The 25,858-nt window shown below is 54.9% G+C and overlaps 8 protein-coding genes across 8 annotated transcripts; all 8 read left to right on the top strand.

The window, feature by feature from the left end:
- Positions 1-331: 331 nt before the first annotated feature.
- Positions 332-2,542, top strand: JKF63_02519 (uncharacterized protein; the record flags this gene model as incomplete). Its single annotated transcript, XM_067898544.1, has 1 exon — positions 332-2,542. The coding sequence occupies one exon, from the start codon at positions 332-334 to the stop codon at positions 2,540-2,542; it is 2,211 nt and encodes a 736-aa protein (XP_067754701.1).
- Positions 2,543-3,715: 1,173 nt separating this feature from the next.
- JKF63_02518 (uncharacterized protein) lies at positions 3,716-6,454 on the top strand (the record flags this gene model as incomplete). The annotated part of the gene is made up of 1 exon (XM_067898543.1): positions 3,716-6,454. One exon carries the CDS (start codon positions 3,716-3,718, stop codon positions 6,452-6,454), a length of 2,739 nt encoding a protein of 912 aa, XP_067754700.1.
- Positions 6,455-7,789: 1,335 nt separating this feature from the next.
- On the top strand, positions 7,790-9,214 carry JKF63_02517 (uncharacterized protein; the record flags this gene model as incomplete). Its single annotated transcript, XM_067898542.1, has 1 exon — positions 7,790-9,214. One exon carries the CDS (start codon positions 7,790-7,792, stop codon positions 9,212-9,214), a length of 1,425 nt encoding a protein of 474 aa, XP_067754699.1.
- Positions 9,215-11,592: 2,378 nt separating this feature from the next.
- JKF63_02516 (uncharacterized protein) lies at positions 11,593-12,372 on the top strand (the record flags this gene model as incomplete). Its single annotated transcript, XM_067898541.1, has 1 exon — positions 11,593-12,372. One exon carries the CDS (start codon positions 11,593-11,595, stop codon positions 12,370-12,372), a length of 780 nt encoding a protein of 259 aa, XP_067754698.1.
- Positions 12,373-13,909: 1,537 nt separating this feature from the next.
- On the top strand, positions 13,910-16,549 carry JKF63_02515 (uncharacterized protein; the record flags this gene model as incomplete). The annotated part of the gene is made up of 1 exon (XM_067898540.1): positions 13,910-16,549. The coding sequence occupies one exon, from the start codon at positions 13,910-13,912 to the stop codon at positions 16,547-16,549; it is 2,640 nt and encodes an 879-aa protein (XP_067754697.1).
- A 1,165-nt stretch (positions 16,550-17,714) lies between these two features.
- Positions 17,715-18,404, top strand: JKF63_02514 (uncharacterized protein; the record flags this gene model as incomplete). Its single annotated transcript, XM_067898539.1, has 1 exon — positions 17,715-18,404. The coding sequence occupies one exon, from the start codon at positions 17,715-17,717 to the stop codon at positions 18,402-18,404; it is 690 nt and encodes a 229-aa protein (XP_067754696.1).
- A 2,392-nt stretch (positions 18,405-20,796) lies between these two features.
- Positions 20,797-22,947, top strand: JKF63_02513 (uncharacterized protein; the record flags this gene model as incomplete). The annotated part of the gene is made up of 1 exon (XM_067898538.1): positions 20,797-22,947. One exon carries the CDS (start codon positions 20,797-20,799, stop codon positions 22,945-22,947), a length of 2,151 nt encoding a protein of 716 aa, XP_067754695.1.
- A 1,499-nt stretch (positions 22,948-24,446) lies between these two features.
- On the top strand, positions 24,447-25,643 carry JKF63_02512 (uncharacterized protein; the record flags this gene model as incomplete). Its single annotated transcript, XM_067898537.1, has 1 exon — positions 24,447-25,643. The coding sequence occupies one exon, from the start codon at positions 24,447-24,449 to the stop codon at positions 25,641-25,643; it is 1,197 nt and encodes a 398-aa protein (XP_067754694.1).
- Positions 25,644-25,858: the final 215 nt, after the last annotated feature.

Here is a 25,858-nt window from a genome sequence, read left to right as displayed (position 1 = left end):
CTGCTGTGGTCGTATCCACAGCCGCCATCTCAGTGTGGTCCCTATAGAGGTGTTCTCCGATTGAGCTGTTTTTTTATTTATATCATTCGCATTCTGTGTGTTCATTTGTGCTCTGAACAACTTCCTTGGTGGGCGTTTGGCGAGTCAAGAGGGGAGGGGAGGCTTTGGTGGTTCTCTGCGTGTTTTTTTTTCCCCTTGACGTGGGCCACTAACACAAGGCTAACCGGCGGTTGGGGAAACAGCTACTTCTGGTTAACCCCCCCCCCCTCCCCTACTTGGCTTCCCGGATGCCGTTCTACGTTTCGGCGCCTTTCTCAATAGTTTGGTGACCATGGCGTCCATGCAACGGCAGACAAAAGAGGTCCAGCAGCAGCACCAACAGCAACTTCTAGCGCTCTTGAAGCAACCGGCCAATTCGGAGTGCATGGACTGCTGCTCTCGTAACCCGACATGGGCGAGCGTCAATCTTGGCATTTTCATTTGCATCCGATGCAGTGGTTTGCATCGTCAGCTTGGCGTGCACATCAGCAAGGTGAAAAGTTGCACGATGGATCTCTGGGAGCCGGAGCAAATCGCGTTCATGGCCGCAGTGGGCAACCAGCGAGCCAAGCGTACATTCGAAGCCAAAATTCCCGCCAGCTACGTCAAACCAGCCGCACACGACCGTTCAGAAAATGTGCTCAAATGGATTCGCTTAAAGTATGTGCAGCGGCGCTACTATCACCCACTCCCGCAACCCACCGCGGTTTCCGCCATCCAAGTCTCCCTCAATCCCCAAAAGGATGCGAAACACGCAGACGCACCGAATGCGATTCCAAGAGGGAGCCGTGCACCACCTGCCACGCCACAAGAAGAGGTCTTGGAGGAGGTGCCGCTGACCTTGAACCGAGTGGCAACAGCCCTGTCCGCAGAGAGCGTTACCCCACCTCAACTGACCATGGACGTTTTCCCGCCACCTGCACTCAGGACCTGCTGCCTGCCGCCACAGAAAACGGCGGCCGTTCTTGACTGGCTGAGGAGTAGCACCTTTTTAGCTAATCCAGCAGAGACATCGCCGACGACTTCTCCCGTAGTGCAGAAAAAGCCGGTTACGCAAACCACTTCCCCCCAAAATACCTCGTCCCCAGCAGTGGGTGCGTGGAAGACGTCGTCTTTGTCCACTTCAGTTACAATTATCGCCGAGGCCCCAACAGCTGCGCGTGAAGAGGAAGACGGCAACCCTTCATTTGTAGGTGCGTCAGCTACAGTCGAGCAGAGCAAAGTCAAGTCCCAGTGTCACCAAAGGCTCAAGTGCACACCCCCTATTGCGGCTGCTTCCCCATCGAATGCGCCTTTAACGGGAGCTTCTACACCACAGGGGACGACGACGGTTGCAGCGGGGCGCAGCGGAGGTGGTCAGACGACCACATCGTACCTGCTCAGAGACCCTTTAGCCGATCCCGATGAACCTACGCGGGTGGCACCAGCACAAGGAACAAGCCATCCTGTAGAGGCGGCGGCGAAAGCCCGACCACACCGGCGTCGCCGCAGGCGAAAAACACACCGTCGCGTTCACCAGGATGTAACCGTCTCGCTACAGCTTCCTTCAGCACCGCTCTCAAGTTCGCCAGACTATCATCTGCGTGGTGTTTCTTTAGCACCGCCACTCCCGGTAGAGCCGACACAAGCGGGGCTACGGTGCTCGCCACCGGATGTGGTGGACAAGGTGAAGAACCTGCATCACGACGAGTATCAGGGCAATCACCACCCTGAGATACTGCCACAGCCTCTCAGATGCCCAACCCAGAAGCAGCAGGCCCCCCGTCTTCCGCACAGCCCCGATGACGGCTCTGCGTGTATTTCCAATAGCTTGACGGACGCTGCGCCGCCGGACAAGCCGTCTCCCCTCGCGCGGGAGATGGCAACCCTCACGACTGCCAGCGCTGCGGCTGCTGTCGGCTCTCGATTTGCCGAGCAGCCTATAAATACTCCTTTCACAGTCGCTGAGGCGACGCGCACGTGCGTTCTCGCGGCGGAAAGCTCTTCTTTGGCCTCTTCGCGGTCGTTCTCGAGTCCTGTGGTAGACCGGAACTCCAGATGTAGCTGCTCCCCGGCGCTCACTTCAGAAGCAGCGGTGCTATCACCAGGCGATCCACAGAGGTCGGATGTGCTGAGGCGGATGCTGAAGAAACCAGATCCTCCTAGAAACTTCCAACGAGTATTCGTATCACCACCGGCTCCTGACGAAGACACACCGATAGCACACCAGAGCAGCACCTGGTGCGGGGGATCGCTCTCCAATGAGCTTCGATTGCGCCGCTTAGCGTTCGTGGGAGAGACGGTGACAACGTTGAACACCGCTCCCCGCCGCTTTCAGGGAGTAATCATGTCGCCCATGCTTGATGAGGGCAATGCAACACCCCCTCCACCATCAAGGCACTTCGGTGGGATTTCCGCGGGGAAAACAACGACGTTGAATGACGTGCGGGAAATGCAGGACCTCCTCAGGGAAAGGCTACGTGTTCTGAAGGAGCGGTTCCGTCAGCAGTCCTCTCCAGTGTAGGCTGGATGACGTGAACGAGGGACATTTGAAGTAGCTGTGCTTGTCATCGATACAAATAACACGAGTAGCCGCATGGAATAGGGACAGGGCGGACGAGACCACAGTGAGGTGCCTCCCTCTGTGCCGCATACCGCCCAGTATGGTGGACATGACGTGCGCACTAGATGGTCCGGCGTGTTGACAAGGGAAGACCTCTTCCAAACGCGTACTTCACTTGCTGCCATCCACCACCATCATCACCACCTCCGCCACGCTCGCACACAAAAGACGTACTGGCAGTCATCTTGACGGTTGTTTCGACCCGTACAGCCTTTTTTCCAGATGATAATTCATTCTCCATGTCGGGTGTGGGGGTGAACGAAGTGTTGGCAGCGCAGGGTTTTTCATTTCCGGTGGATGGATGGGTGGAAGGGGGAGGGGGGAGGGGTCGCTGAAGGGAGCGTAATTCCTCATGTTTTTTTTTTCATTTGTGTGTGTATTTTCTTTTGTCGTTTCTTCGCTCAAGCAAGAGAAGAAGTCTTCATTCGAAAGGAAAAGCCGGGGAGGAGGGAGAAATCTGTGTATACGGTTGAGAGGGAGATGCGCTCACGGCAACACACGCGGAACATCGCAACGGGGTGCTCCTCTTCATAGGGAAGATGAACGGACTACAGGTCCCTCTGGGTATGTGTATATGTGAATATGCTTGCAACATATCTTTGCTCGTTTTTCACGTCGCTGCTTCCCTAAGTTGCTCCTCAAGGGCACCCACACCCCCTCGTGTGGCACGAGGCTGCAGTGTTGAACCACCACGCTGGAAGGAATCAGAAAGCTCAGTCTACTTGGAAATAATTGAGACCATCTCGTCTACTCTGGAGAAAGGAGAAAGAAAAACACTTCTGGAGTCTACCTCCTCCTCCCCCTCCCCCTTCATTCGGTCTTGTGTGGACAGTCTTCATTGGTGTGCTGTTTTTTTTTTCGTTGTGTGTGTGTGCGCGCCTTCGGGTGCTCTCGTATCCCGTATGGCGCGAATGTGAAGACATGGATGCCTCTGTGACTCAACCCCCCCCCCCCCCACAACCACCACCCACTTCGGTTTCCGCTGATGTCACTGTGACCCATCGTAGTATGAGTAAGCGGAACCCCTCACCGACCGCGGCCATCCTCTTGATAGTCCACCTCCCACCCTAAAGGATGAGTAGTCTCCTCAACAGAGAACAGAGCACAAAGGATGGTAACAGTGCGTCCTTCGCCACGCAGCTGCACCCGTCTCCACGGACAGACAGCATCACTGCCTTCTCACCTTCGCCCTCTCGACGACAATCAAATCCAGCAAATAAAAGAAAACTGCCACCCATCAGGAAATCTGCCGGAATTACATCACTCTCCTCCCAGCAGCCTGTGACATCGACCACCCAGCCGCGCCGCAGTCGATCGCCCATTTTCTGGGGTGCCGCGAAAGAGGCGCCTCTTTACGCAGGTCCTCTGGGAGAGGTCGTTGGCACAGTTCCCGCAGGCTCTGTCCTGCTCGAAGCCTCTCGCCACTGCGATGTGTTTGGAGGCTGGTGGATCAGCACACGGTGCGAGGATGGCTCGCTAGGCTGGATCGCCTACTCCGATTCCACTGAAACGCGGGACTCTGATCCTTTCAGCGATGCTCCCTTGTGGCATCGCGTGTACGATACCAGGGCCACACCCGAGACGGCCTCTGGGAGCAACGGTGCCTCCTCTACGCGATCTGCGGTGCCGAGTACAAGGATGAGCTGGCAGCATATCCTGCCCACCGTTTCCCCCGCGGAAGTGTCTCGTCCCGCCGCGAACCATTTCCTGTTCCTGGACGCGGAGTTATACACCTACTACTGGGCCACAGTTCACCCCGAGGGGGGCAACCAGCGAGATTGGAACTTCGAGTATCAACGGGCCGTTGAACTGTGCTGCCTCACCACGGACTTGACCCACCCCGTCGCTGCCGCTGCCACTGGTTCAGAGCTTCCGGAGGCCGCACCACCGGCCGTGCTCGATGCGCTTATTGCCGCTTTTCAGTCAGAGGTGGAGCGTACTGTTGTGCAGATTTGCAGGGAGGCAATCATGCCGCCCTCTAGCCGCCAGGTGGTCGTCCACCCACGGTTCCCAAATGAGGTGTACTTTCACAACGGCATCGTTCTGCGGCGATGTGTGGACACGGCGGACGGTGCCCTCGGCGGTGATGAGATGGCGATGAAGTGCGGACGCGCCATTTACCGCCACCACGAAATGCTCGCACTTGTGGCACCGCCGTACGCTCTTCACGTACCGCTGCACGCCCTCTGCACGTTCGGTGGATTTTCCTTTTTGTGCACTACGATTCCTCCCTACGACACCGCGAATCTTGTAGAGGCAGACATCACCACAATGGTCGCCGAGGGTGATGGTTCCATCGCTCCCTCTTGCACACCACCATCACCTTTGCCGCGACCCGCCGTGGTTTCAGAGCTGGTGCGTAGTCTCGGCGATGCGCTGCGCTTCGAAGGTGGTGCCGTGCCATGCGAGTGGCGTGTATACACAGGACGGGACCGCCGGCTCTACCTCGCACGCACGCACCGTCTCCTCCCGCCCGTGTTGCCGCTGCACTGCACAAAGCCCTCCGCTGACCAGTCGTCACTACCGCCAACGGCATCGGAAGAACTGGTCGGCACACCCAGTGACTTAGCTTTGTATGCCCGCCTCGTGGTTTATCGCGTCCGTCCCGAAGTTTTTTTCTCATGGAAGACGGCTTGGTCGGCGAACGAGTGCGTACGCACGCCGCAGGAGGCAACCGAGGAAGCGAGTCTTCCTCATACTCGCAATTTCGATGCTCTGGGTTCCCAGTCATGGGCTGCAGGGGCGTGGATCAAGTCAGAGGGAATCACCCATGTTGCGGGGACGCTTGGGTTCCAGTACCCTGTCGCTGCCCCTCTGCTCCCCACCTGTTCCTGCAACCAATGCGAGGGTGAAATCGATCCCAACGAGCTCCGCTTTGTGGTGTGCACGAATCCGTTGCAGTGTTGCTGTGTGTGCATGCATTGCTACACGAGACTCATACTAGGCCACGTGGGTGAGAAGGATGCCCCTGCGGACCCTCTGGGGCAGGTTTGTTCTACGGCAGTGCGGTGTGGTGCGGATTGCCGAAAAGCGGGGAGCTTCCTTATGATTCCGACGTTGAGCGAGCTGCTGCACGCCAATGGACTCAACCTTCGTTACCTGGCATATGTTCTGCACCGTTTACCACAGACGACGCGCGCTGCAGTTGAGCACTGGTGTCACGTGGAGCTGGTGGCGCGAACGGCAAAGCACCTCTTGCAGCAAGATCTCCGCCGTGCGACCACTCCGATAGAAGCACGGGAGGTTTGTGAAGCATTTTTGACCTCACTTCTGCAATCCTCCTCTGCCGCCGCCGCCAGATTCTGGCGCACACGCCTGGGGCCTGCCCTCCAGTCGCGCTTTGTGGGCGCGTGTGAGCCTTTCAATCTCACCGTCCACGCGCTACGGCTCCTCGCCGAGCGAGTTTGCGCGATGCTAGGGATAACCTTGTCGGAGGCGTGCTTAGCCTCCTTGAATTGGATTTCTGCCCCGTCCGACCCAGTGCGAAGCCGCAATGGGGAAAATGAGACCACCGCTGCGGGCCCGCTCGAGGAGGCGTTGCTGAAAACCGCCGCACCCACGGACGCCCGAGACGCGTTCATTGAAATTGAACACATTGCACCCAAAACCCATGTATTCCCCGCTTCGCACATCTCGCGCTCGTCATCTATCCGAGAGGAGGCGGATGTCGGAGAGAACGGAGAAAAAGTTTCCCCAGCAAGAAGACGCGCGGAACGCCTTCTGCTATTCTGGATCGGGTATACCCCTAAAGGCGCAGATGACGCTCTGCAACCTTTTTACCTCGATGAGGCGATGCTGCAACGAGCTCTCTAGCGACACAGGACCAACAAACTGAAACCCACATCCGCAAAAAAAAAAGAGAACATACATGTCCATGTAATCACATTACTGCCGCGACAAAGGTGTCCGCGGGGTTTCTAGCGAAAAGTGACGGGGTTAGAGGGAAAGTATTCTTCACCTCGGCTGTATTTTATCATCTGTCGACTGGCCGATAAAAACAAAAACAACATGCTCAGAAGGGCACACCTTGTGGAGTACCCAAGAGCCCTAATACCCATTCTACGCTCATAGATTCCCCTACGTGCGACACCTCTCCTTCATTGTTTCCGGGAGACGGAGAAAGGGTGGGGGGGGGCGGGGGAGGGTGACTACACTGGAAATAGTGTGCTTCACGGCGCACATCTTCTTGAGCGCTGCCCCACCCCCCCTCCCCCCCTCCTCCTCCTCCTCCTCCTCCTCCCTCGGGGAAAACAATCTCGTCAGTTGGGGGAGACAAAGAAACTAGTCGCCTGCGGCATCTGCGTCCTTGCATGAGAAACGGTGCTGGCAACCTTGCTCACCGCGAAGGGGGAGAGGGGTTGGTCATGGAAAGGAGTCCGGGTGAACTCTACAACATCATCAATATGGTGTTCTGCTTTGAACATGCTTTTATTCACACTCCTGTCCCTGTTTGTGGTTCCCTTGTTTCTGCACACAAACACGCACACAGACAGACAAAGGGGAGGGGGGCGCACACGGTTACTTTGCATATATTCTCGTGGTGCGTTCCAGCGAACCGATTCGAGAACCAAAAAAGGCTTGCGAACCCTTGTTTGCCGACCTCCAGCCATCAGCCGCCCAAAGCAGGGGAGGAGAAAAAGAAAAGAAACACCGACGACCAATATAATTTCGACCAGCATCAGTACTGGAGCTGTGGCAAAGTACATCACGCACGCTGTACACTGAGAAGAACAGAAAGAAGACGTACGTACAGTCCTCCCTTTCTTGTGTATCTGCGCGTGGTTTCCCGTGGTTTTCTATTAACCAATCCGCTCCCACCGAAGGTGCACTCCGCGGCAAGCACTGCAAACGACAGGCGGCATTTTTTTCTTGTGTTTTTTTTTTGTTTTCAACGTACTGGTCGAGTGGTTGCCAAGTCGGTCACATCTGTATAGCACCACGCATTTTCATGTGTCATTGAGGGCATTGCGCTGCTTACAAGTTCACCAGCTTTCCGCACTCCGGGGGTATCTCTTCTCTTTTAAGCGTCTTTTTCAAACCCACAAGGATCTCACCTCATCTTGCGCACAAAAGACGTGGTGCGCTTCAGACGACGCAACGACCGTTTTTTTTTCTCCCCCACAGACCGACAATCAAAGGCTTTCCGAGATGGCCTGTACGGCGGCGAGCGCTGCTGCGGAATCGTCGGGCGTTTTCTGCACGCCACTCGGTCGGCCACAGACCACGACAGAGACATCGTCTGTTGTGCCCGTGGAAGAGGTTCTGGATCCCACGGAGGCTATGACTCCGCTGGAGATGCTCTCTGAGTTCAAGGCGGTCAACGGTTGTCTTCACATACTCACAAAGCAGCTCCACGCGTGGGCGAAGATGAGCCCTTGTACGGGTGTGTACACGTTGGGAGGCCCTCCAAGTGCTGTTGGCTCGTCTCGCCCGGACACGAGCGTCGACCCGGAGAGCCCCTGTGCGTGCAAGACAGGCATGCCCGGGCAGAGGACTCCAGAGCGCGACGCGCTGTACCTTCTTCACACAGTCGTCGAAAAAACGCGACGTCTTGTCGTGAACTGCCAAAGTGAGGTTTGGATTCTCCTGAGTAAGAGCGTTGCCGCAAGTAGCGCCAGCGGAGCCACCTCCGGCCAAGTTTCATGCGGGCTCAGTTTTTCGGACTCTTCCTGTGAGCCCGCAAAGCGGAGCGTCGATGTCTTGGCCCAACCCAAGGAGGAAGAGAAGTCGGGCATCTCGTTCATGCAGGCCGCGAAGGGCTGTCCTCCGCATCTTTCAACGCCACCCCCTGCTTGGCGCAGTGAACTGCGGGACACGAGCCGCGCGCCCACCTTGGCCACCGACGGCCTGCTCCGGCCTCCCGACAACCTCTCAGATTTCCCGAGGCGGCGCCCGTGGCCAGCGGACCACTTTTGTTACGTGGTGCACGTCGAGTTCAAGCGGGGGCGCCTGCGTCGATTTGTAAGTCCTGTTACACTGAAAGTCTGCACATACGTGATTGTGCCCGGCGACCGTGGGTATGACTGCGGGCTTGTGGTGCAGTGCGCTCTCTGGAATCCTGAGAAGGGGGCCTATGAAGCATCCACCATTCAGTCACTCGATCGAGGCGTCTTGTCGCCGGGGAAATCGGGAAGCATCATGGAAGTGATCCGTGTCGCCACAGACGAGGAAGTATACCGCCTGCATCGGGAACATGCTAGCATGGAGCGGCTTGCGCTCACTACTAGCCAGCATATTGTCTTTCGCCTTCACCTTCCCATGGAGTTGCTGGACTGCGAGTACCAGTTTGACGGGACAAAGATCAGCTTCTTTTTCGAATCCAGCGAAGTGATCGATTTTCGCCAACTCAACAAGGAGCTCTTTCGGGTCTTTAACGCGCGCATCTGGATGCAAAACATCAACAACACAGTGCGCAATCAGGCACCGCGGGCGGGGTTTCCGGCGCTGCAGCGTCACAGCTTCCCTGGCCGCTTCCAGCTAAATTCGTCGGGTGCCCTGGACAGATGTGTGAGGGCGGAGGTGTCCCCTCCGGGTGCGGATTCCCCTGGACACCCGTCCTCTCCCGGGGTATAAATAGGAATGCCGCGCCTACACCCCTCTTGGCTGAACGGAGGCTTTGCCCTTTTCGCCAAATATCTACAGACCATCTTCCTCTGTTTTTTCTTTTTCAGATGCCGAACCGACAGGTCCTCGTGGTGAGACAACTTTCTTTCTTTTTTCTTCCTCTCTGTGAGCCCCTCACCTGCACTGTCTCATGCTTAGTGATTTGCGCGACGTGCTTTGGGGTTGGCGGGGGGGGGCGTCCGTGCATGAGTGGCTCTTTACTAATGCGGCGTAGGGGGATAACCTCACCCTCCAAGAAGCGGTGCATGTTCAAAAATTCTCTGCACATGCGAGTGAAGCGAGTAGTACTCCTCCGCACGGTGTAAATGGATGGAAATACCAGCGTGGCATATTTTTCTCATCTCTTGAGAAGTGAGCGCTCTGTGCAGCCTTCGTTGACTCCCCCGACTCCCGAAAAAAGTTAATACAGTGCACCTCTTCTCTTTGGACGTCACTATTTAGGGTTTTTTTTCTTTGGGGGGGGGGGAGGGGGGGGCGGGGGGTTGTGAAGATTCCTGAACAGTATTGCTCGAACTGTATTCGTGCAGGTGAGCTTCGTCAAAGGTGGAAGAAGAAGAAGGGGGGGGGGGGGGGTGAATAAGAATAAAAAAAGAGGAGCGAAAATGGCATCATCAACGAATCCCGAAACTATATAAAAAAATACCAGGGAAAGTTTCTCTTCACGTTATTTCTTACGCTGTTCTTTTTCTCTACCTGTGTCGCTGAAAGGTGATCCTGGTTTTGTGTCTGTGTGTACGTGTGCATGGCGCGTATTTTCATCTGCTTGATACACCACGTCAGCCTTCACGTCCCAACAGAGACCAGCCCCCCCCTTTTTTTTCAGCGATTAGTTTTTTTTCTTGCGTAGGTTTATTGCGCTTTTCGAAAATAAAAACCATCTGCTTCTCTGCTCATATCGCTGCTGACAACCTTACTCCTAGGAGGATTTTAAAAAAAAAGTAGGACAACTCATTCAACCCCTTTTCTCTCTCTCTATACCTATGAATGCATATATATGTATATGCGTATTGCAGAAGTGGGTGGGTCTGGCCATGAACCGGTTTCTTGTTTTCTGGTGGTGTCAGTGGTGTACGCCAAAAAAAGAAAAAGTCGTGAACGAGCTTGACCACGGAGCGTAGATGACTGATTGAGCAATTCAAAACTTAACTCTGACTTTTTCAAGTTAGTTATCCCGCCGCCCTTCGCGCCTCCGGTGGCGCGAGCTGAGCTGTATGCCCTCCTCTGGTTTTGTTCCCATCTCATTGCTCTTCTTGTTCTGCGAAATTCTTGTGTGCGGTACGCATGGGGGTCGCCTCTCTCTCTCTCTCTCCTCCCCCCTTTTTGCGTTTGCATCGGAAACAGCTCTCGGCTCAGGCTATTTTCTTTGTGATTCTCCTCTTTGGGCTGTCACACCTTTCGTCACTCATGATGGCGCTCAAGGTTCAGCTTTTCTAGGCCAAGGTTAAGCCTCAGGGGGTGCATCACATCACGAGAAGAGTGCTCACCAAGGAGCGGACAAGGACCTCTCAATCGTGGCATCTCTGTTGTTATTTTGTTTATCTCCACTGCTTACGAAAAAAAAAAGAACCGAAGACATTAGGATTGAACCTACAGTACACACACACACACACACACACACACTCTCGCCATGAAGAAGAAACGCACGAGAAGAAAGTGTTCCCCGTAAAGCTGCAAAGGGGAATAGAAGACGACCCTCATGGCTGACAACTCTGCAAATCCAACGGGCAGGATAAGTTTTTTTTTTGTTGTTGTTGCTCTCCATAGGGAACGGTTGGTGGTCGTGTGGGGTGGTGGGAGGGGGCAAAGAGAGAGTGCGAGTTAACGTGAATGGGTGCTGCTGTTCATTGATGAATAGCATCTGGGCGGAATGTCATCAAACAGTCACTGCACAAGGGTGAAGGCTTCTCCAACCAACGCGGAGTTCCATAGGACAACCTTGTTGCAGAAACGAGCCCAGCGTGTGGATGCAGTGTCCTTAGGTCTGGGTGCCCCCATCACACACCAAAAAGGAAAGCAGCCTAAAAGTATCCACACCTTGATTGCAGTGCTCAGCTGATGTCAAGTCCTTTACTCTTCCCCCTTCCCCCTCTCTCCCCCTCCCCCAACAAGGAGAATCTCACAAGTGCATACCACCGCCGCTAACAGTTATTGTGAAGATCCTGTGGTGAGTGACCCCTCGCCCTCTTTTTTTTCTCTGTACAAAAATACATATCTAACCACGCATTCTCCCGCCCACCGAAGGCGGTCCCTGTCACTTACGAGCGAATAAATTTCTATACAGCTAGAGAGTAGAAGATCCACTCGCGCCGCCTTGGGCGCTGTTCAGTATGGCTTCCACAGTCACTGGTGGTGTGTCTGCATCTCAAGGAAAGCATGGTGCCATTGCCACAGCCGCGACCAGTATTCACGCGGGAAGGGCACAGAACGAGAAAAACCAGTTGTCAGAGAACGCGAAGCTGGTGGTGGTTCGCGGCGCGGATGGATTTGCGTATCGTCGAAGCGTTCAGGTGTTTTTTGTGAATGAGAGAGCAGAGTTTCTCCTTTGCCATCCCGTCGGAAAGGGAAACGAAAACTTCCGTCAAACCGTACAGGGTGGCAGTGAGGCTGGAGAGTCGCCGCAGCAAACGGCGCAGCGTGAGACATGGGAGGAGATAGGGCTTGATCTCGACAAGGATGCCAAGTTTGTGTGCACGGTGCTCCCTACTACCACCACTGCTCCAGAGGGGAAGGAGGAGGAGGAGGAGACAAGAAACGATAAGAACGAAATCACGTCTGAGCGGCGGAAAGCGTTCCGCTACAGGAGCAAAACGTGGAGAAAGCTGGGCATCATTGGCCAAGAGCTCTACCCCCTTTTATACATGATGGAACACAGCCACCTACAACGCGTGGACACGCATGGGCAGACGCGCGGCGTTCGCGACGAATTTCGTTCTGTAGAGTGGGGATCTTTGGTGGACCTGGTGGACAAGGCACCTCCTGCCAAAAAAGAAGTCATGCACTCTGTATGCCGCGCAGTGGCTGCCGCCGCCAAGCCGTTTTTGGAATCACGCGGCTACCCTACCACCGGTCTCAAGAGTTTACTCAGCACCAAGCCCCCGACATCTTAGCGAGCGCTCCCCCCCCCCTTCCCACTCCTCCTCTACCCCTTTCTCGCTGCGCTGATGTGAGGCTCCAATGTTTTACCCCACTCGTGTTGGACTGCGACCTCCCAGCCGAAGTAGGGGGCAATCTCTTGCGTGTGTTTTTGGTATGACAGAGAATTCAAAAATTTTTTATGCGTTCGAAGCTCGCACGTTTTTTTCCCCCTTGACCTCTGTCTCCGATCGACATCATCTCTTGTGCATTTGAGATGAAAAAGAGAGGTTGGAGAGGGGGTGGATGAGAAAGTAAGTCTTTACGGCTAGCTGTGGTGCACCGCGTCCGCCTTTGCTCTCTGGATGCGGCGCCCACGGGTTTTGCTTTCATTTTTTTTCACCACCAAGGCCAACCAAGCAAAGAAAGAGCACACCATTCCGGTGGATATCTATCTAGAGGCTTTCGTGCACCCCCGTCTCCGCTCGGCACCCGCCTCAGTCTCTCGACGATTCTCCTGGGCTGTCGGTAAACTTCGTTCTCGTATGTGTGTAAGGGGGGGGGGCGGCATTAACCTCGCCGTATATCGACCTCACGTCAGGAGAGGCACGCCAAACTTACAGAACTGTGTATATTGAACCAGAACAGCAATAAAAAAGCGGTAGTTCACCTGCGAGCGTAAAGGGGAGAGGGAGCCCCCCCCCCCCCCTCGGATCGTTTTTTTCTGTATTCCTAGAAAAAAAAAGAAAAAGCACACAAAGAGCATATTTTCTCCTCAATTCGCGGATCCCATCTGCAACTGTCGGACCTGGACTCTTGTCGAGCAGATGCTTAAAAGTTGGTGTTAGTTATGGCCGCAGTGGTGCTTCCCCTCTTTCCTTTTCACCACTTCACCACCTGACTACACTTCTCTGGCCTTGAGGAGTGGGAGCGCAGGGCTGAAGGCGCTGATGCGTCGCCGAGTCTTTTTTTTTTCGCTCTGCACTCTGTCGCCCCATCGCCTCGTACCGACTTGTGTAACTCGATACACAATGTGTTCTAGTCCTATGGGCGCCCACGCCTGCGCGCACATGGGACTAGAAACGCATACTCATTTAAAAGGGTGTGCGATGCGCACGTTCTTGCTTGATTCGCCTCCTAGCTCTTCTCTTCCCCTCTCCTCCTCCACGACGCGATGGGGACGAATGACTATCGCTGATCTTTAATGTATACGCAGATACACATTACATATAGTATATATATACACACATTTTGATCTAGATAAATCCATAGATCTATATGTATATGAGTGTATCTGTCTACAAACATCTTGTTGTTGTTTTGGGGTCGCCTTCCTTTCCCGCAGTCCATATAACGTGCGCGGGAGTCCCACGTGTAATCACGTGCCATGCACACTCTTCTTCATAGATACATCAGCTTTCCTCTCATACACGCACGCACGCACGCACGCACTGCTTACACAGTTTTTTCTATTATTATTATTTCTTTCCTGATCTTTCATGTCTTTCTTTCGGAGCTAAAAACAGCAACAACAACAACCAAAAAAAACATAGAAGGCATTGATGTTGCACCATGGCACAGCATCCTGAAAAGCTCAAGTGGCGTGAGGCACATCCATACGGCCTATCAGCGTCCCAGTTTGGTATGGCGCTGGGTTTCTGTGGTCGCGTATCAGACTACGTGCACTACCTCCGCGACGTAGTGGGGACAGAGCAGGAGTTCCAGGGAAACGCTTACACAGCCCACGGCATCAACACGGAGCCCAAATCACGCGCCTTGTACGAGCTTCTCCTCGGATGCTGTGTCCACGACGGTGGCTTCTTTGTGACGGATGACCGCATATTAGGCTGCTCGCCAGATGGGAGGATATACTACAAGGATGACGAGCTCCCAATCGAGCAGCAAGGTCCGCTCTCTACCTCGGACGGAAGAAGCTGCCGCAAGAGCACCAGCAGCGACAGCATTGTTGGCGGTGATACGGGCTTGATGGAACGACGTCTCGGGAGTGGTGGATGCTCTTTCCGCGTCCCTTTCAAGAGCAAGCGCCGACCACGCTCACCGTATGATACGGTATCGAATCGAACATCGCACAGCTCGGGTACACTTTCTTGCGACAGCGATGACAGAGCCAGCACCACCAGCGGCAACACTCGCCGCCCCACAGAGAAGGAATGTGACGCTCTTCTACCAAAGTGCCCTGCGAACTCTGAGCAGAGGTTGTCGTCAGATGTGAGGTCTCCACGACGTCGTCGTCGTCGTGCAGTGCGTCTGTTGGAGATCAAATCCCCATTCCGGGCACTCTACGACTCGAAAAAAAACGACTATCAATGCTACGGCATCCCCAAGCATTACATGTGCCAGATTCAAGGCCAGCTGGCCATCGCGGACTGCGAGGAGTGCGACTTTTTCGTTTACCTCGACCACCCGATATCTCAGGTCGAGGCTTGGCGCGTGCGTCGCTCACGTGCCTTCTGGGCCTGGGCAGAGCCAAACCTGCGTTGCGTATCGAACTGGGTCAAGGATGGGCCGCCGGACTGGCTGAATCGATCGTTTGCCTTCACCGAGTTCAACTTTCGCTCCATCGAGGTCGTCCCCCTAATTTTCCCGTTTGACATCACGGCGAACGCGGCGCTGACAGACACGCGTCGTTTTGCGTTCTTTGCACAGTTCGAAAACCCTTTTGGGGCGCGTCGTCGTCACGGCGACAGCCCCTCGCAGCTGCAAGCGCAGGAGTTCTCCATTGACGACGCAGGGTCTTCCTGGGCCGTCATGACGGAGTACGAACGCATCGCGGCCACCGCGCAAACACCTGTGACTCGGCGCCTATTTTCGTCCGTGAGGAGCGATTCAGATGACACAGACACCCTCGAAACGGAGATCCAACTCTGGGGCCGGTTGTCATCATGGCGACGGGCGTTGGAGATGGAGGGTGTGTTCGAGAAGAGCGCCACTGGAGTGTTTTGGAAGGCGTGGACACACACGGCGTGTGCCATCCGCGATCCGCTTGTAAGGGTAACGCTCACCGTTCCCACTGACTGGAACGCTGGGCAGCTAGTAGTGCAGTGTAGCTTGCCGTCGCTCCCTCACACCCAAGGGGATGCCATGGTGCCGGCGTCTGACGCCGCGCTTCTCAGCTTTCACCGGCGGCTTTTCTTTGCGTCGTTGTTGAGCGATGATGCGGCTGATCCTTCTGAGCGAGCGTCGCCGTGGATCTCTGCGCGAAGCGCTAATGTGCCGCCCTTTGCTACCCAAGTGAACCGGACTCCGGTGTTCGCAAGCTCCGTGGCCTCGTCGTCACGGCACGCCAAGGTCGCGCCCACCGGAACGGGCGGGGTAAGGCAATACGTTGAGATATCTAGCACCTGCTCCTCCTCAAAAATCACAGCAACACCGTCTCGTCGGGACGGTTCCTCCTGTACGGCGAGGGCCTCGTCTGTGGTGTGTGTCTCACCGAGAAATCTCTCCACATCGGAGCCGCGTGGCATAGAGACAAATTCTCAGGATCTCTGTGGATGCCACTCACCGCACCAATACCCACACCTCAACCAAGCAGAGGAGCGCGTATACCGAGGGAATCAAAGCCCTGATATTTCTTATGCAGTCGTTGACCAATGTATCGCCGCCCCACAGCACTCAGTCGCGCCGCAACGCGAGGGTATATCAGCGACTGAGATGGCTGTACCCTCAGTTCATTTGTCAGAGCAGTGGGAGTGCCTTCTATGCGAGATATCGGTGCAGGACCTGCTGAACGTCATTCGACTCGCTCATGATTGCGAAGGCGTCGTTCTTGTCTCCCACTCTGAGGAACCCCTACGGTACTACAAAAGAAATCGTGATGTGAAGAATTTCGCTGTGAGTGACGCGGCAGGTAGGGCATGGGGGCCAGCTGTTTCTACGCTGCTAGTTGGGGAGAGAACGATGGTGCAGAAGCTGCTCCATCTAAGTAGAAAGGTGCCGTCGAGGCGACCATCCATGGAGAGTCTCTCGCAGTACATCTGGGACCAGGTGGGCTCCCGCGCGCCCTCCTCGGCCACCCTTGTACCTTGCTTTGTGGTGTCCGCTTCCGACTCATTCACAGATATGCACAATAGGATTGAATGTCTTGGCAGTACTCCCTGCTTCGTCGTGCGTGCTGACACGGATGCTGCCATGGTGCTAGAGGAAACGAAAGCTCTTGTGCAGGCGTGGGGCAGGGGCGTCTGCAGCCGCTGAGGACACGCAGGCAGGGTGGAGGGCGAGGGGGTAGAGCGGGGAAGTGCACCAGAGGCCGGCTAGTACTGTCGAGGACATCTTGAACATGGATCTGTTTATATGTACTGGTATTGGTGTTGTTGTTGCGTGTGTGAGGAGCGGGGCCCTTTTTCAGCCCTTCCGCCTAGCGAGGCAGGTGGGGGCTCGTGCAATGTCATGTGAGGTGATTCTTGTACATTGTTTCCCACACGAAAAAAAAAGCCCCGAACAGCCTGGTTGGCCTCGCATCCACGGCGCCATCATTGGTGAAGGCTTCCACTTTATTGAAAGAAGCATGCAGTAGAGTTTGTTAGACTAGAGCAACCACTAAAGCGGAGCACCTTCGCATTCATGTAGTACAAGACGACCCCTCTGCAACGGATCCACAGTGCACTATCGTTCATTTAACGGCTCACTTGAGCCCTCTCACTTTCTTCCCATAGAGGAGACTGTGAAGAAGAACCATAATCGGATTTATCGTCTCTTTTCGAAATGCAATGGTGGTTCGGCTGCCGCTTATCTGCGCATTTCTGCTGGCGGCCTTTCAAAGTCATCCCGCCGCCGCCGCTCGAATTCCGTGGTAAGACAAGCGTTCTTAATCTTGTCACTCTCTTTACTGTGTGCGTGTAATCCAGGAGCACGCCGATGCCCCTCCCCCTCCTCCCGTGCGCCTAGTGGAAACGCGACGACCCTCAACATGCCACCAATCCGGGTGTACATCGCACAGCCATTACCTGCCTTTCCAACTTTAACCCTGCTCATCGTGTGTGGTTTTGAAGGGAGCCTCCTTTTCCTCCCCCCCCCCCTCTCCCCTCTCACACACCCTTTCACTCCGCACGATTCTCAAGCACCTGTGCGGCAGGTTCGGTTGGTGAAAGTTCTTTGTTCCTGTCGGAAGAAAGGTTCCTGAGCGCTGAGCCTCACGCAGGTTGGAGCACCCACCCCCCCGATTTTTCTCACATCGCGCCTCGTGTGTGTGTGTGTTTGTGTTACCTGGGGGTGAAACCGATAGGCGATGCATTGCGCATCGGCCTTCTTCCCCTCCATCCCTCCCTCCCTCCCTTCCTCTCTTCCCTACTCCTCAAAGTACTCTTGTGAGGCAAGCTGATAGAAGAAGCTCTAAAATCAAACAAACAACGCAGACACCATGAGCCTCCCTGAAGGTTCATCGATGATGACGTGCTTTGGTCTTCTCCAGGAAGAAGGGCGGGAGAAATCCATTAAAGCAGCGGAGCGCATCACTCACTGGATCCCAATCCTGGAAGGGCTGCCCGGACAGGATGTCACAGGAGCCACGGAAAACAGCGCCGTGATTGATTTGGTGGAACGTTTACGCGACGCTGGCGGTACAGATTCTCCCCAGGTTCAAAAAATCCGCTGGCGCGGCGAGACAGCGCAATCGATCAGGGAACAGCTTCAACCAATGGTGAGGCACTACAAGTCGCAAATCCTCTTTGTACAGGAGCGCACACGACGACGTGCCCTGGAGTCCGAGGAGGTAAATGAGCGGGTGCCACTTGTCACTGACTACTACCGTTCTACTCCACTGATCTGGCGCTTGCAAGGGTACATGAGTAACTCCGAGTCTCGGGCCCAGGGGGAGTCTGATAGCGTTCTAGGCACCTCAGGGAGTACAGCCATTACTGCCTTGGAAGCCCGTCGTGAGAGACAATTCCAGGAAACCTTTCAGCGCTTTGCGAACGTCCTCGGGGACCACGGCATCGACAGTCGCCGATCCTCCTTTGACAATAGAGAGAATGTTAACCCCACTCACCAGGCAGACAATGGTATGTTTTTCCCCCCATCAGCGAGCGCGCTCTCAGGGTTTCTAGATTAACCGCCGATGAGCACCGTTGCTCGTGAACAAAGTATTCGTCTCCACTTCAGCATATATCACGCCCGCGGATCACAGGTAGTGAGACATACGCCTCCGCTTTCCGCCGCGGAGTTCTCGTCATGCTGCCTGGAGCCCAAGCGCCTCTTCCCTCAAATGAGGGCAGTTTATTGGACCAGTGTGTTCGACAGCCAAGACATTGGTGTAGGTTGAACATGCGTACGGCGCATGGTTGATGTGCGGAAGCGTTTCGACATATCGGCCCGTGTGTGTTTCCACCTCTGCGGTTTACGTTACATTTTTTTTTTTTGCCTCGCTGCATTCAACGGCGTTCGGGTGTTCCGCCTTGACGTGAAACACAGGAGAAACCTCACAGGACCCCCGTAAAGCGCACTGAGGCAACATGCACCGATCCAGAAAATACATCCGTTCTGCTTTATACTACAGTGAGAGGCGCTCGTTGTGCAGTGTGTATGTGTGTGTGTGTGTGTGTGTGTGTGTGTTTGTCCTCCACGTTCTCTACCTCGCTCACCTCTTCTTTTTGTTGTTGATTTGTTTTGTTTTTGGACTCCTTTGAAGCAGCAAGCTAGTGCGCGCATATCTCGCGGGAATAAAAACATCGTTTATATTTTCTCTTTTATCCCCGTACGGCGGCACGCCCTCAACGCTTGTCCACCTTCGCTGTTGCTGCTCTTCTCTCCCTCACGAGAACGCAGCGGTGCAATCAGAGCCGCGGGGCGGTCCAACTCCCCCGCGCTCGTCACTGGAGACGAGATGTCTTCTTCTAACTGTCCGGGCCGCCTCTCGGCTTCGCGCTTCGTGGTGATGAGCGAGTACCGGTGAGGTGAATGACCCCCCACCACCACCCCACCCCTTCTTCATTGTTGTCAGCCAATGTTTGCGTCTGGGGAGTGAGCACCGCCCATCCGCTGCCCCTTCCCCCCATCCCCCCCCCCCCCCACGGGGTGAGGCTGGAGGGGTGGAGGGACAGATGGTCCAGTACGCTCGCCCGTGTACACGAACATTGGCTGACATTTCCCTCCCTGTCGCCAGCGCGATGCTGCACAGTGCGGCCGCTGGGCTGAGCGGCAACCGCAAAACCCGACGAGCTGAATGATCTGGGAGCAGCTCTGTATTTTTTCTCTTCCACTGCTCTCTTTCTCTCCGGTATTGAGTACTCATGTCGCACCAGGCTGGTCTTTGGTCTTGAACAGGGGACAGACTCACCACCGGCAATCACGAGGATGAGAAAATATCGGCCCTAGGATCGAAAACAGCAGAGTACGCTCATACGGAGGCGACCCTTTTTTTTTCTGTTAAAAAAGGGCCCAAGTCAGCCCCCCCCCCCTCCCTCCCTCCCCTTTCTCTGTCGACGTCTCATAGTGAAGTGTGTTGGAACAAAAAACAAAACGCAGCAGGATACACATCTATGTTCAGCTCTCACTCGCACACACACGTATTATTGAGAGGTTGCACTGACTTGCTTCTTGTGCAAGCGTGTTGCGGCTTTAGTCGCCACCCAATGAATTCATTCAACCTCACAAACCGCCCGCCCCCCCCCCCGCCCTACCCTTTAATCCTTTTTATTTTTGCTCCCACGTGTGCCCCCTCCCCTCTCTCCTTCTCTTCACCTCTCCCCACATATACACTATGGATGCCCTCTCCTCCATCAATACGGATAGTATCACTGCATTTCCCACAGCACACACACACACACACACACACAACCTTTATTTATTTACATAATTTCTCATTTTCCCACACGTTTACTTCCTGTAGTGATTTCTACGCCAACTCCCCCCTCTCCTTCTCCCGTTCCCCGTGGTTTGCGGGTTTCTCAGTATTGTGCTATCTCGGCTCACTTTCTTCTGTTTTTTTTTTCGTGTGTGTGTGTGTGTATGGGTGGTCGTTGCCTTCACCGTCGTTTTTTTTGTTTTCTCCTTTCACCGCTCCGTTTGTGACAGTGCACCAGTTTTGCGTAAGTGTCGTTTCTGTGCCACACCCTTCCTCTCCCCCAACTCCCCCCGAGCCACACCGGCGTAGATATCCATATATTTATAATCCGTCACACGCAGAGAAGCGGGCGAAAAAAAAACGTTGCGGCGTATATTTTCTCTCCTCTCTGGATTTAAAAGCCTTTGTCATTTCCTGGTGTCTTTGTTGCTGTTGTTCGTGTGTCCGTAACACCGCTCTTTCCTTCTTTTCTTCACGTCGTTTTTCTTTGTTTCTCAACATCCCTGCGTGCGCACGATCACCTTCTCCCCCCCTCCACCTTCCCCCTCCCTTCCTGCGTTCGTAAAGCCTTTACATAGTTTTTGTCGGGTGTCTTTACTTAACCGGCGAAGAATCTCACATCACACTACTGGAGGAACCAAACTTGAAAAAGGGACCAGCGATGACTCAGAACGCCACCCCGGCTGGTGGATCGCTGTTTCACCAAATGTACAGCGCGCAGCAGCAGCAGCAGCAGCAGCCGGCTTACGGGGTCCAGCCATCGTCCTTCCCGCCGCCGCCGCCGCCTCCTCCTCACGAACAACAAGCCAGCTACAGTGGCGGATATGCGCAAACCACCTACGCAGCGTCACAACAAAATACGGTTGCAGCGCCCCCAACTCTTCCTGCTTACAGCCAACCTCAGCAAATGCCATCTCCGCCCTACAACAATTACCACCCGTACCAACCGCCCGCACCCATGCCAGCGGTGTATCAGCCGCCAGTCCAAGATGACGACTACTACAAAGGTTTCCACGACGGCGTCGTGCGTCCTTCTGGGCCTGTATGGGGCAGCGCCCTGAGTTGGTTCGTTCCTCTTGTCGTAAACGTGGCTTTTTTTGTTGGCCCTATCTGGTACTTCCGGCGCAAGTACATGCAGGCGATGACGAGTGCCGCGGGCTCAGCTCCCACATCGAGTGGCAAAGGTCGCACCGGGGGCTCCTCGAGCCCGTTTGGTGGGCTCATGGAGATGATGAACCCGATGAAGTCGAAAAACTTTCGCACAGAAGTGAAGGGAACAACGTTCAAGGATGTCATTGGCATCCCAGAGGCGAAGGAGGACCTCAAGCAGTACGTGGACTTCTTGAAGGAACCTGCCAGATTCACTCGTCTTGGTGCACGACTGCCAAAAGGGTGCCTGCTGACCGGCCAACCTGGTACCGGTAAAACACTCCTTGCCCGTGCTGTTGCCGGCGAGGCGAGCACACCCTTCTTCAGCTGCTCGGGCGCCGACTTCATCGAGATCTTTGGTGGCAGCGGCCCAAAGCGCGTACGCGAGCTATTCGAGGAGGCGAAGAAGGCAGCTCCGTGTGTCGTGTTCATTGACGAAATCGACGCCATCGGCTCACGCAACCAGGGCGGCCGCTCCATGGGCGGTGGCGGCAGCAGCGAGGAGAACCGCACCATCAACCAGCTTCTCGCTGAGCTGGATGGGCTCACGAGCAAGGAAGCCATTGTAGTCATTGCCGCCACCAACTACCCAGAGGCAATCGACAAGGCGCTGCTGCGCGAGGGGCGATTCGACCGCAAGGTGAACATCCCAATGCCGGATAAAGAGGCGCGTTGTGAGCTCTTTGAGTTCTACCTTAACCGCATCATTACAGGGGACCCCAACTGCAAGCCCAAGGTGCAGGTGTTCAAGACGCGCAAAGATGCCGAGGGTGGCGGCAACGAAGCGACGCAGGCGTCATCCAAGCTCGCCCCAGCCAGCAGCGACAACGCTGCTCCAGAGACAAAGACGCTTGTGACGGAGGACGCGAAGCCTGAGTCGATCCACGTGATCCCCGGCGTCAGCAACAAGGAGTATGCTGCCATCTTGTCCGATCGCACCCCTGGGGTGTCGCCGGCGCAGATCGCCACCATTGTGAATGAAGGCGCTCTCAGTGCGGCTACGAACGGAGAGAATGTGGTGCCACTAGGGGTACTCCAAGACAGCATCGATGACGTCCTTATCGGCAAGAAGCACCGCCAGCGAATGAGTAGCTCATCGCTCCACCGTACAGCGTACCACGAGGTGGGACATTGCATCATGGCATGGACGAACCCGTTGCAGAAAGATGTCATCAAGCTCTCCATTATTCCTCGCGGCCGTGCCGGTGGGTACACGCAACAGGTCCAGGACGAAGCGATGGAGCCACACACGGAGGAGTTCCTTTTCTCTCAATTGTGCGTGCTCATGGGCGGCCGCGCTGCGGAGCGGATATTTGAGAAGGATATCTCAATTGGCGCCATGGACGACCTACAGCGAGCCACGCGGCTGGCGATGGAGAAGCTGCTCAAGTACGGCATGTCCAAGACCATTGGCCAGCTCGCTTTCAAGCCAAATGAAAAGAATGACGGCCGCGCGTGGATGACGTGGTCGGAGAATCTTCACGCCAAGGTGGAGGCCGAAGCTCGGGCGCTGGTCGAGGCGGCCTACGTGCACACCGAAAAGACTCTTCTGGCCCGCAAGGAACAGCACCAGAAACTAGCAGAGTTGTTACTGAGCAAAAAAGAGCTCGACAAGGCGGATATTACTGGCGTCCTCGGGGCTCGTCCGGTGCTGAACGCTTAAAGAATGACGGAGAAGGAGCAAAAAGTAAAGTTTGGTTTCACCGTCGGGGGCGAAGGGGGCGGGGGACTCAGAGGGGCGGCGTTTTCTTCCTCACGGATACCAAACATTTGACAGTGATCACATCCCGTTCGTGATGACACCCCCCCCCTCTCTCTCTCTCGATGTGCTGACGAGTCGATCACGCTGCGAGAAGGGCCAAAGCGGTGGCCTCATCACCCCTCTCTTGCTCTCTCCCCCTCTCCCTACTGGGTCAGCAGTGTTCCCGATATATATGGCTGTGAAGCAGCCTTTTCGTTATTCTTCCACTGTTTGTCTGTCTCTGTGGTGGTATGTGTCATACTCGAAGTTCCCATAGCGCCGCGATGGCAAATGTTTTTTTTTTGTCTGTGTGTGTGTGTGTGTGTTCTTTTAGAGAATGAGGAGAAGGCGATGAAGCGTGTGCAAAAAAGTTGCGCGTTGTTTTAGGCTCGCAGAGAGAGAAGGACCCTTGGTGGTCTGCCACGGTCGTGTCGGCAATTGTGCGGCATCGTTTTTCATGACCTCTCACTTTTTTTTTTGTGTGGGGGGGGGTGTCTCGTCCGCTGTCCAAAATGGGTGGTGTCACGCTGCCAGTGTTGTTCTCTTCCTCTTTGGGGGACTCGATTTGTGTGTACGTGAAGATGGACAGGGTTGGGTGCGTGAGTATCATTGCGCCTTCGTATTCTCTACTCATCTTAACACACACGTCACAGCAATACACACACACACACACACACTTATCGTTGCCGTACACGCCGGCTCTCCTCACAAAATCAGTGTTGGGGGCGGAGGGATGCGACAAGAGGTTTGACCCAAGGTCCCGAGTGCAAACGCGAAGAGGGAAGTAGTGCGATGGGGATGTGGCACAAAGTGACAGGGAACACGACGCTGTCGCTCCAACGTACAACTTTGGTTCTTCCCAAGTGCACGAGAATGGCCCTTGGCTCATAGGGTCTCAAGAAGCTGCCGTATTCTCCCTAACTGTATGGCACCGCTTGTCCCCCACACTGTCGTTTCCTCTTGGTGGTTGCTGAATCCCCCTCTATGTCGTGGTGCATCCTGGCCGTACTCCAGAAAGTGCTACTTGGAAGCGCGCCCACACACAATAACAAAGATGCCTGACTTTTATTAGAGGTGAGTGGCCTTGCTCAGCCATCCTTTTCTTTTTCCTCCACAAGACTAGAGAGCTACTGCGGATAGCAGCCAACAACCGCTGTCAGCAACATTAAGTGAGTGCATTCGTACTCCCTCTATACACACACACACACACACACACACACATACATACATTTTGGCACCCCGCAGAGGGCAAGAATAGTATGCAGTAGTGGGGGAGACCCGCCCTTCTCCTTGCGCTTATCAGTCGTGCAGAAAATCACTTTTATCCTGTTCAGATTAGAGGAAATCGACTCTCTTTCCCGCCCGATTCTTTTTGTTTCACGCAAAAGAAAAAGGAAACACAAGGTGCCGTACCTGTAAGGATGGAAGCCCCCAGACCAGCTGTCGGGGATGGCTTGGTGACGCTACCGGCCGACGAGCTACGTGTGTCGCTGCAACATATACTCGGTGCTCTCCGTTTTTTTTCGGACATCTGCTCAAAAGAACGTAGAGTACTGGAAGATCAACGCCAACATATTCTGGTTCTTCTGTCCAAACTGGAAAAAAGAGATATTCCTTCCCACTCACCTCCCTGGACTGGCTGGCGAAGGCAGACTCTTCTATCCCCTGCAAGCGCAATATCCGAGGACTCTCACGATGAGTCTTTTTTTGTTCCAGTGCATCATCGTGAACCACCTGACGCAAGGAGCAGCGCCGCAGAAGACTCCACCCACCTATCTGTTGCGGAGGTGGGCGATCTGCATCCCACGACAAGGTCACATCCGGTCGACCGCTGCCTTCTGGCTAGCCTCTTTTCGCAAGCAAGCCCGAACTCTGTGACCCCGCCTCAGAGCTCCTCGTGTCCTTGCGTACGACATCCGAACGCCAGGCTGACGGACGTGGATGAGGAAAGGGTAGACCGCCCGGATAGTGAAAAGTGTTCGGGACAATATCCCGAAGCTACCGTACCTCGGAAGACACCTCGCCTGGCAACCTCATCTCCGCACTCACTTTCTCCGCGCCCTTTCACGGCTAGAACCGGTCTTGAGGGGCATTACTATTCCCCAAAAGGTTCACAGCGCTGTCCTGAAGCAGAAGGTGCTCTGAAGCCGCGAGGGCCGTGGCACCGGGGCCCCTCGAGGCGCACCACTAATCAACAGAGCCATCGGTGTACGGCAGACCTGACAGGGCGGCGCAGCTTCTGGATTAATGTGTGGCCCTGCTTTGGGGATACCGCGGTAGCGCGTGCACAACATCCAATACGTGTCCTCGTACAAGGGCGTTACCATTACTTTGAAGACGTGCTGGAGAAGGCGGCTAAGTTGACCGACTGCAAGCCTGCTTCGCACTGTTTTTACACGCCTGACGGATGCCCAATTCGCGATGTGAAGGACTTGGTCTCGGAGAATCACTATCTCCTCTTTCCATCCGGCGGGCTCTATCGCAAGCACTCCATCCCAACTGCACTTCTATGGCTCTTGTACACTGACGCGCGCCACATTGTGGAGAGCTCCTACGTCAAGAAGTCGCTGCGAGCAAAGGATGTCATGGTAGACGCGAGCACATCCCAGTACGCCTGAGCTCACATGCCCTTTTCGATGCGCAGGTGGTGTGTGTGTGTGTTTTTTTGTTGTTGTTGTGGTTTTGTTTTCCTTTGTTGTTGTCGGGTTGTGGTTGCTGCTTCGTCCTATCGCCTCTCCCACGTCCTCCGCGCCATTCCAGATGTCACGAGTGCCTTCTTTCACTTGGGTGTCGGCTTTCTTGTGCGCTGAGCCTTGAGCACAGCCTCCCCCTA

The sequence above is a fragment of the Porcisia hertigi genome, chromosome 32 (assembly GCF_017918235.1).
Source record: "Porcisia hertigi strain C119 chromosome 32, whole genome shotgun sequence".
Classification (NCBI taxonomy): domain Eukaryota; phylum Euglenozoa; class Kinetoplastea; order Trypanosomatida; family Trypanosomatidae; genus Porcisia; species Porcisia hertigi.
The sequence above is the reverse complement of the archived record's forward strand: the minus strand, read 5'-3'. Positions and strand labels throughout refer to the sequence as shown.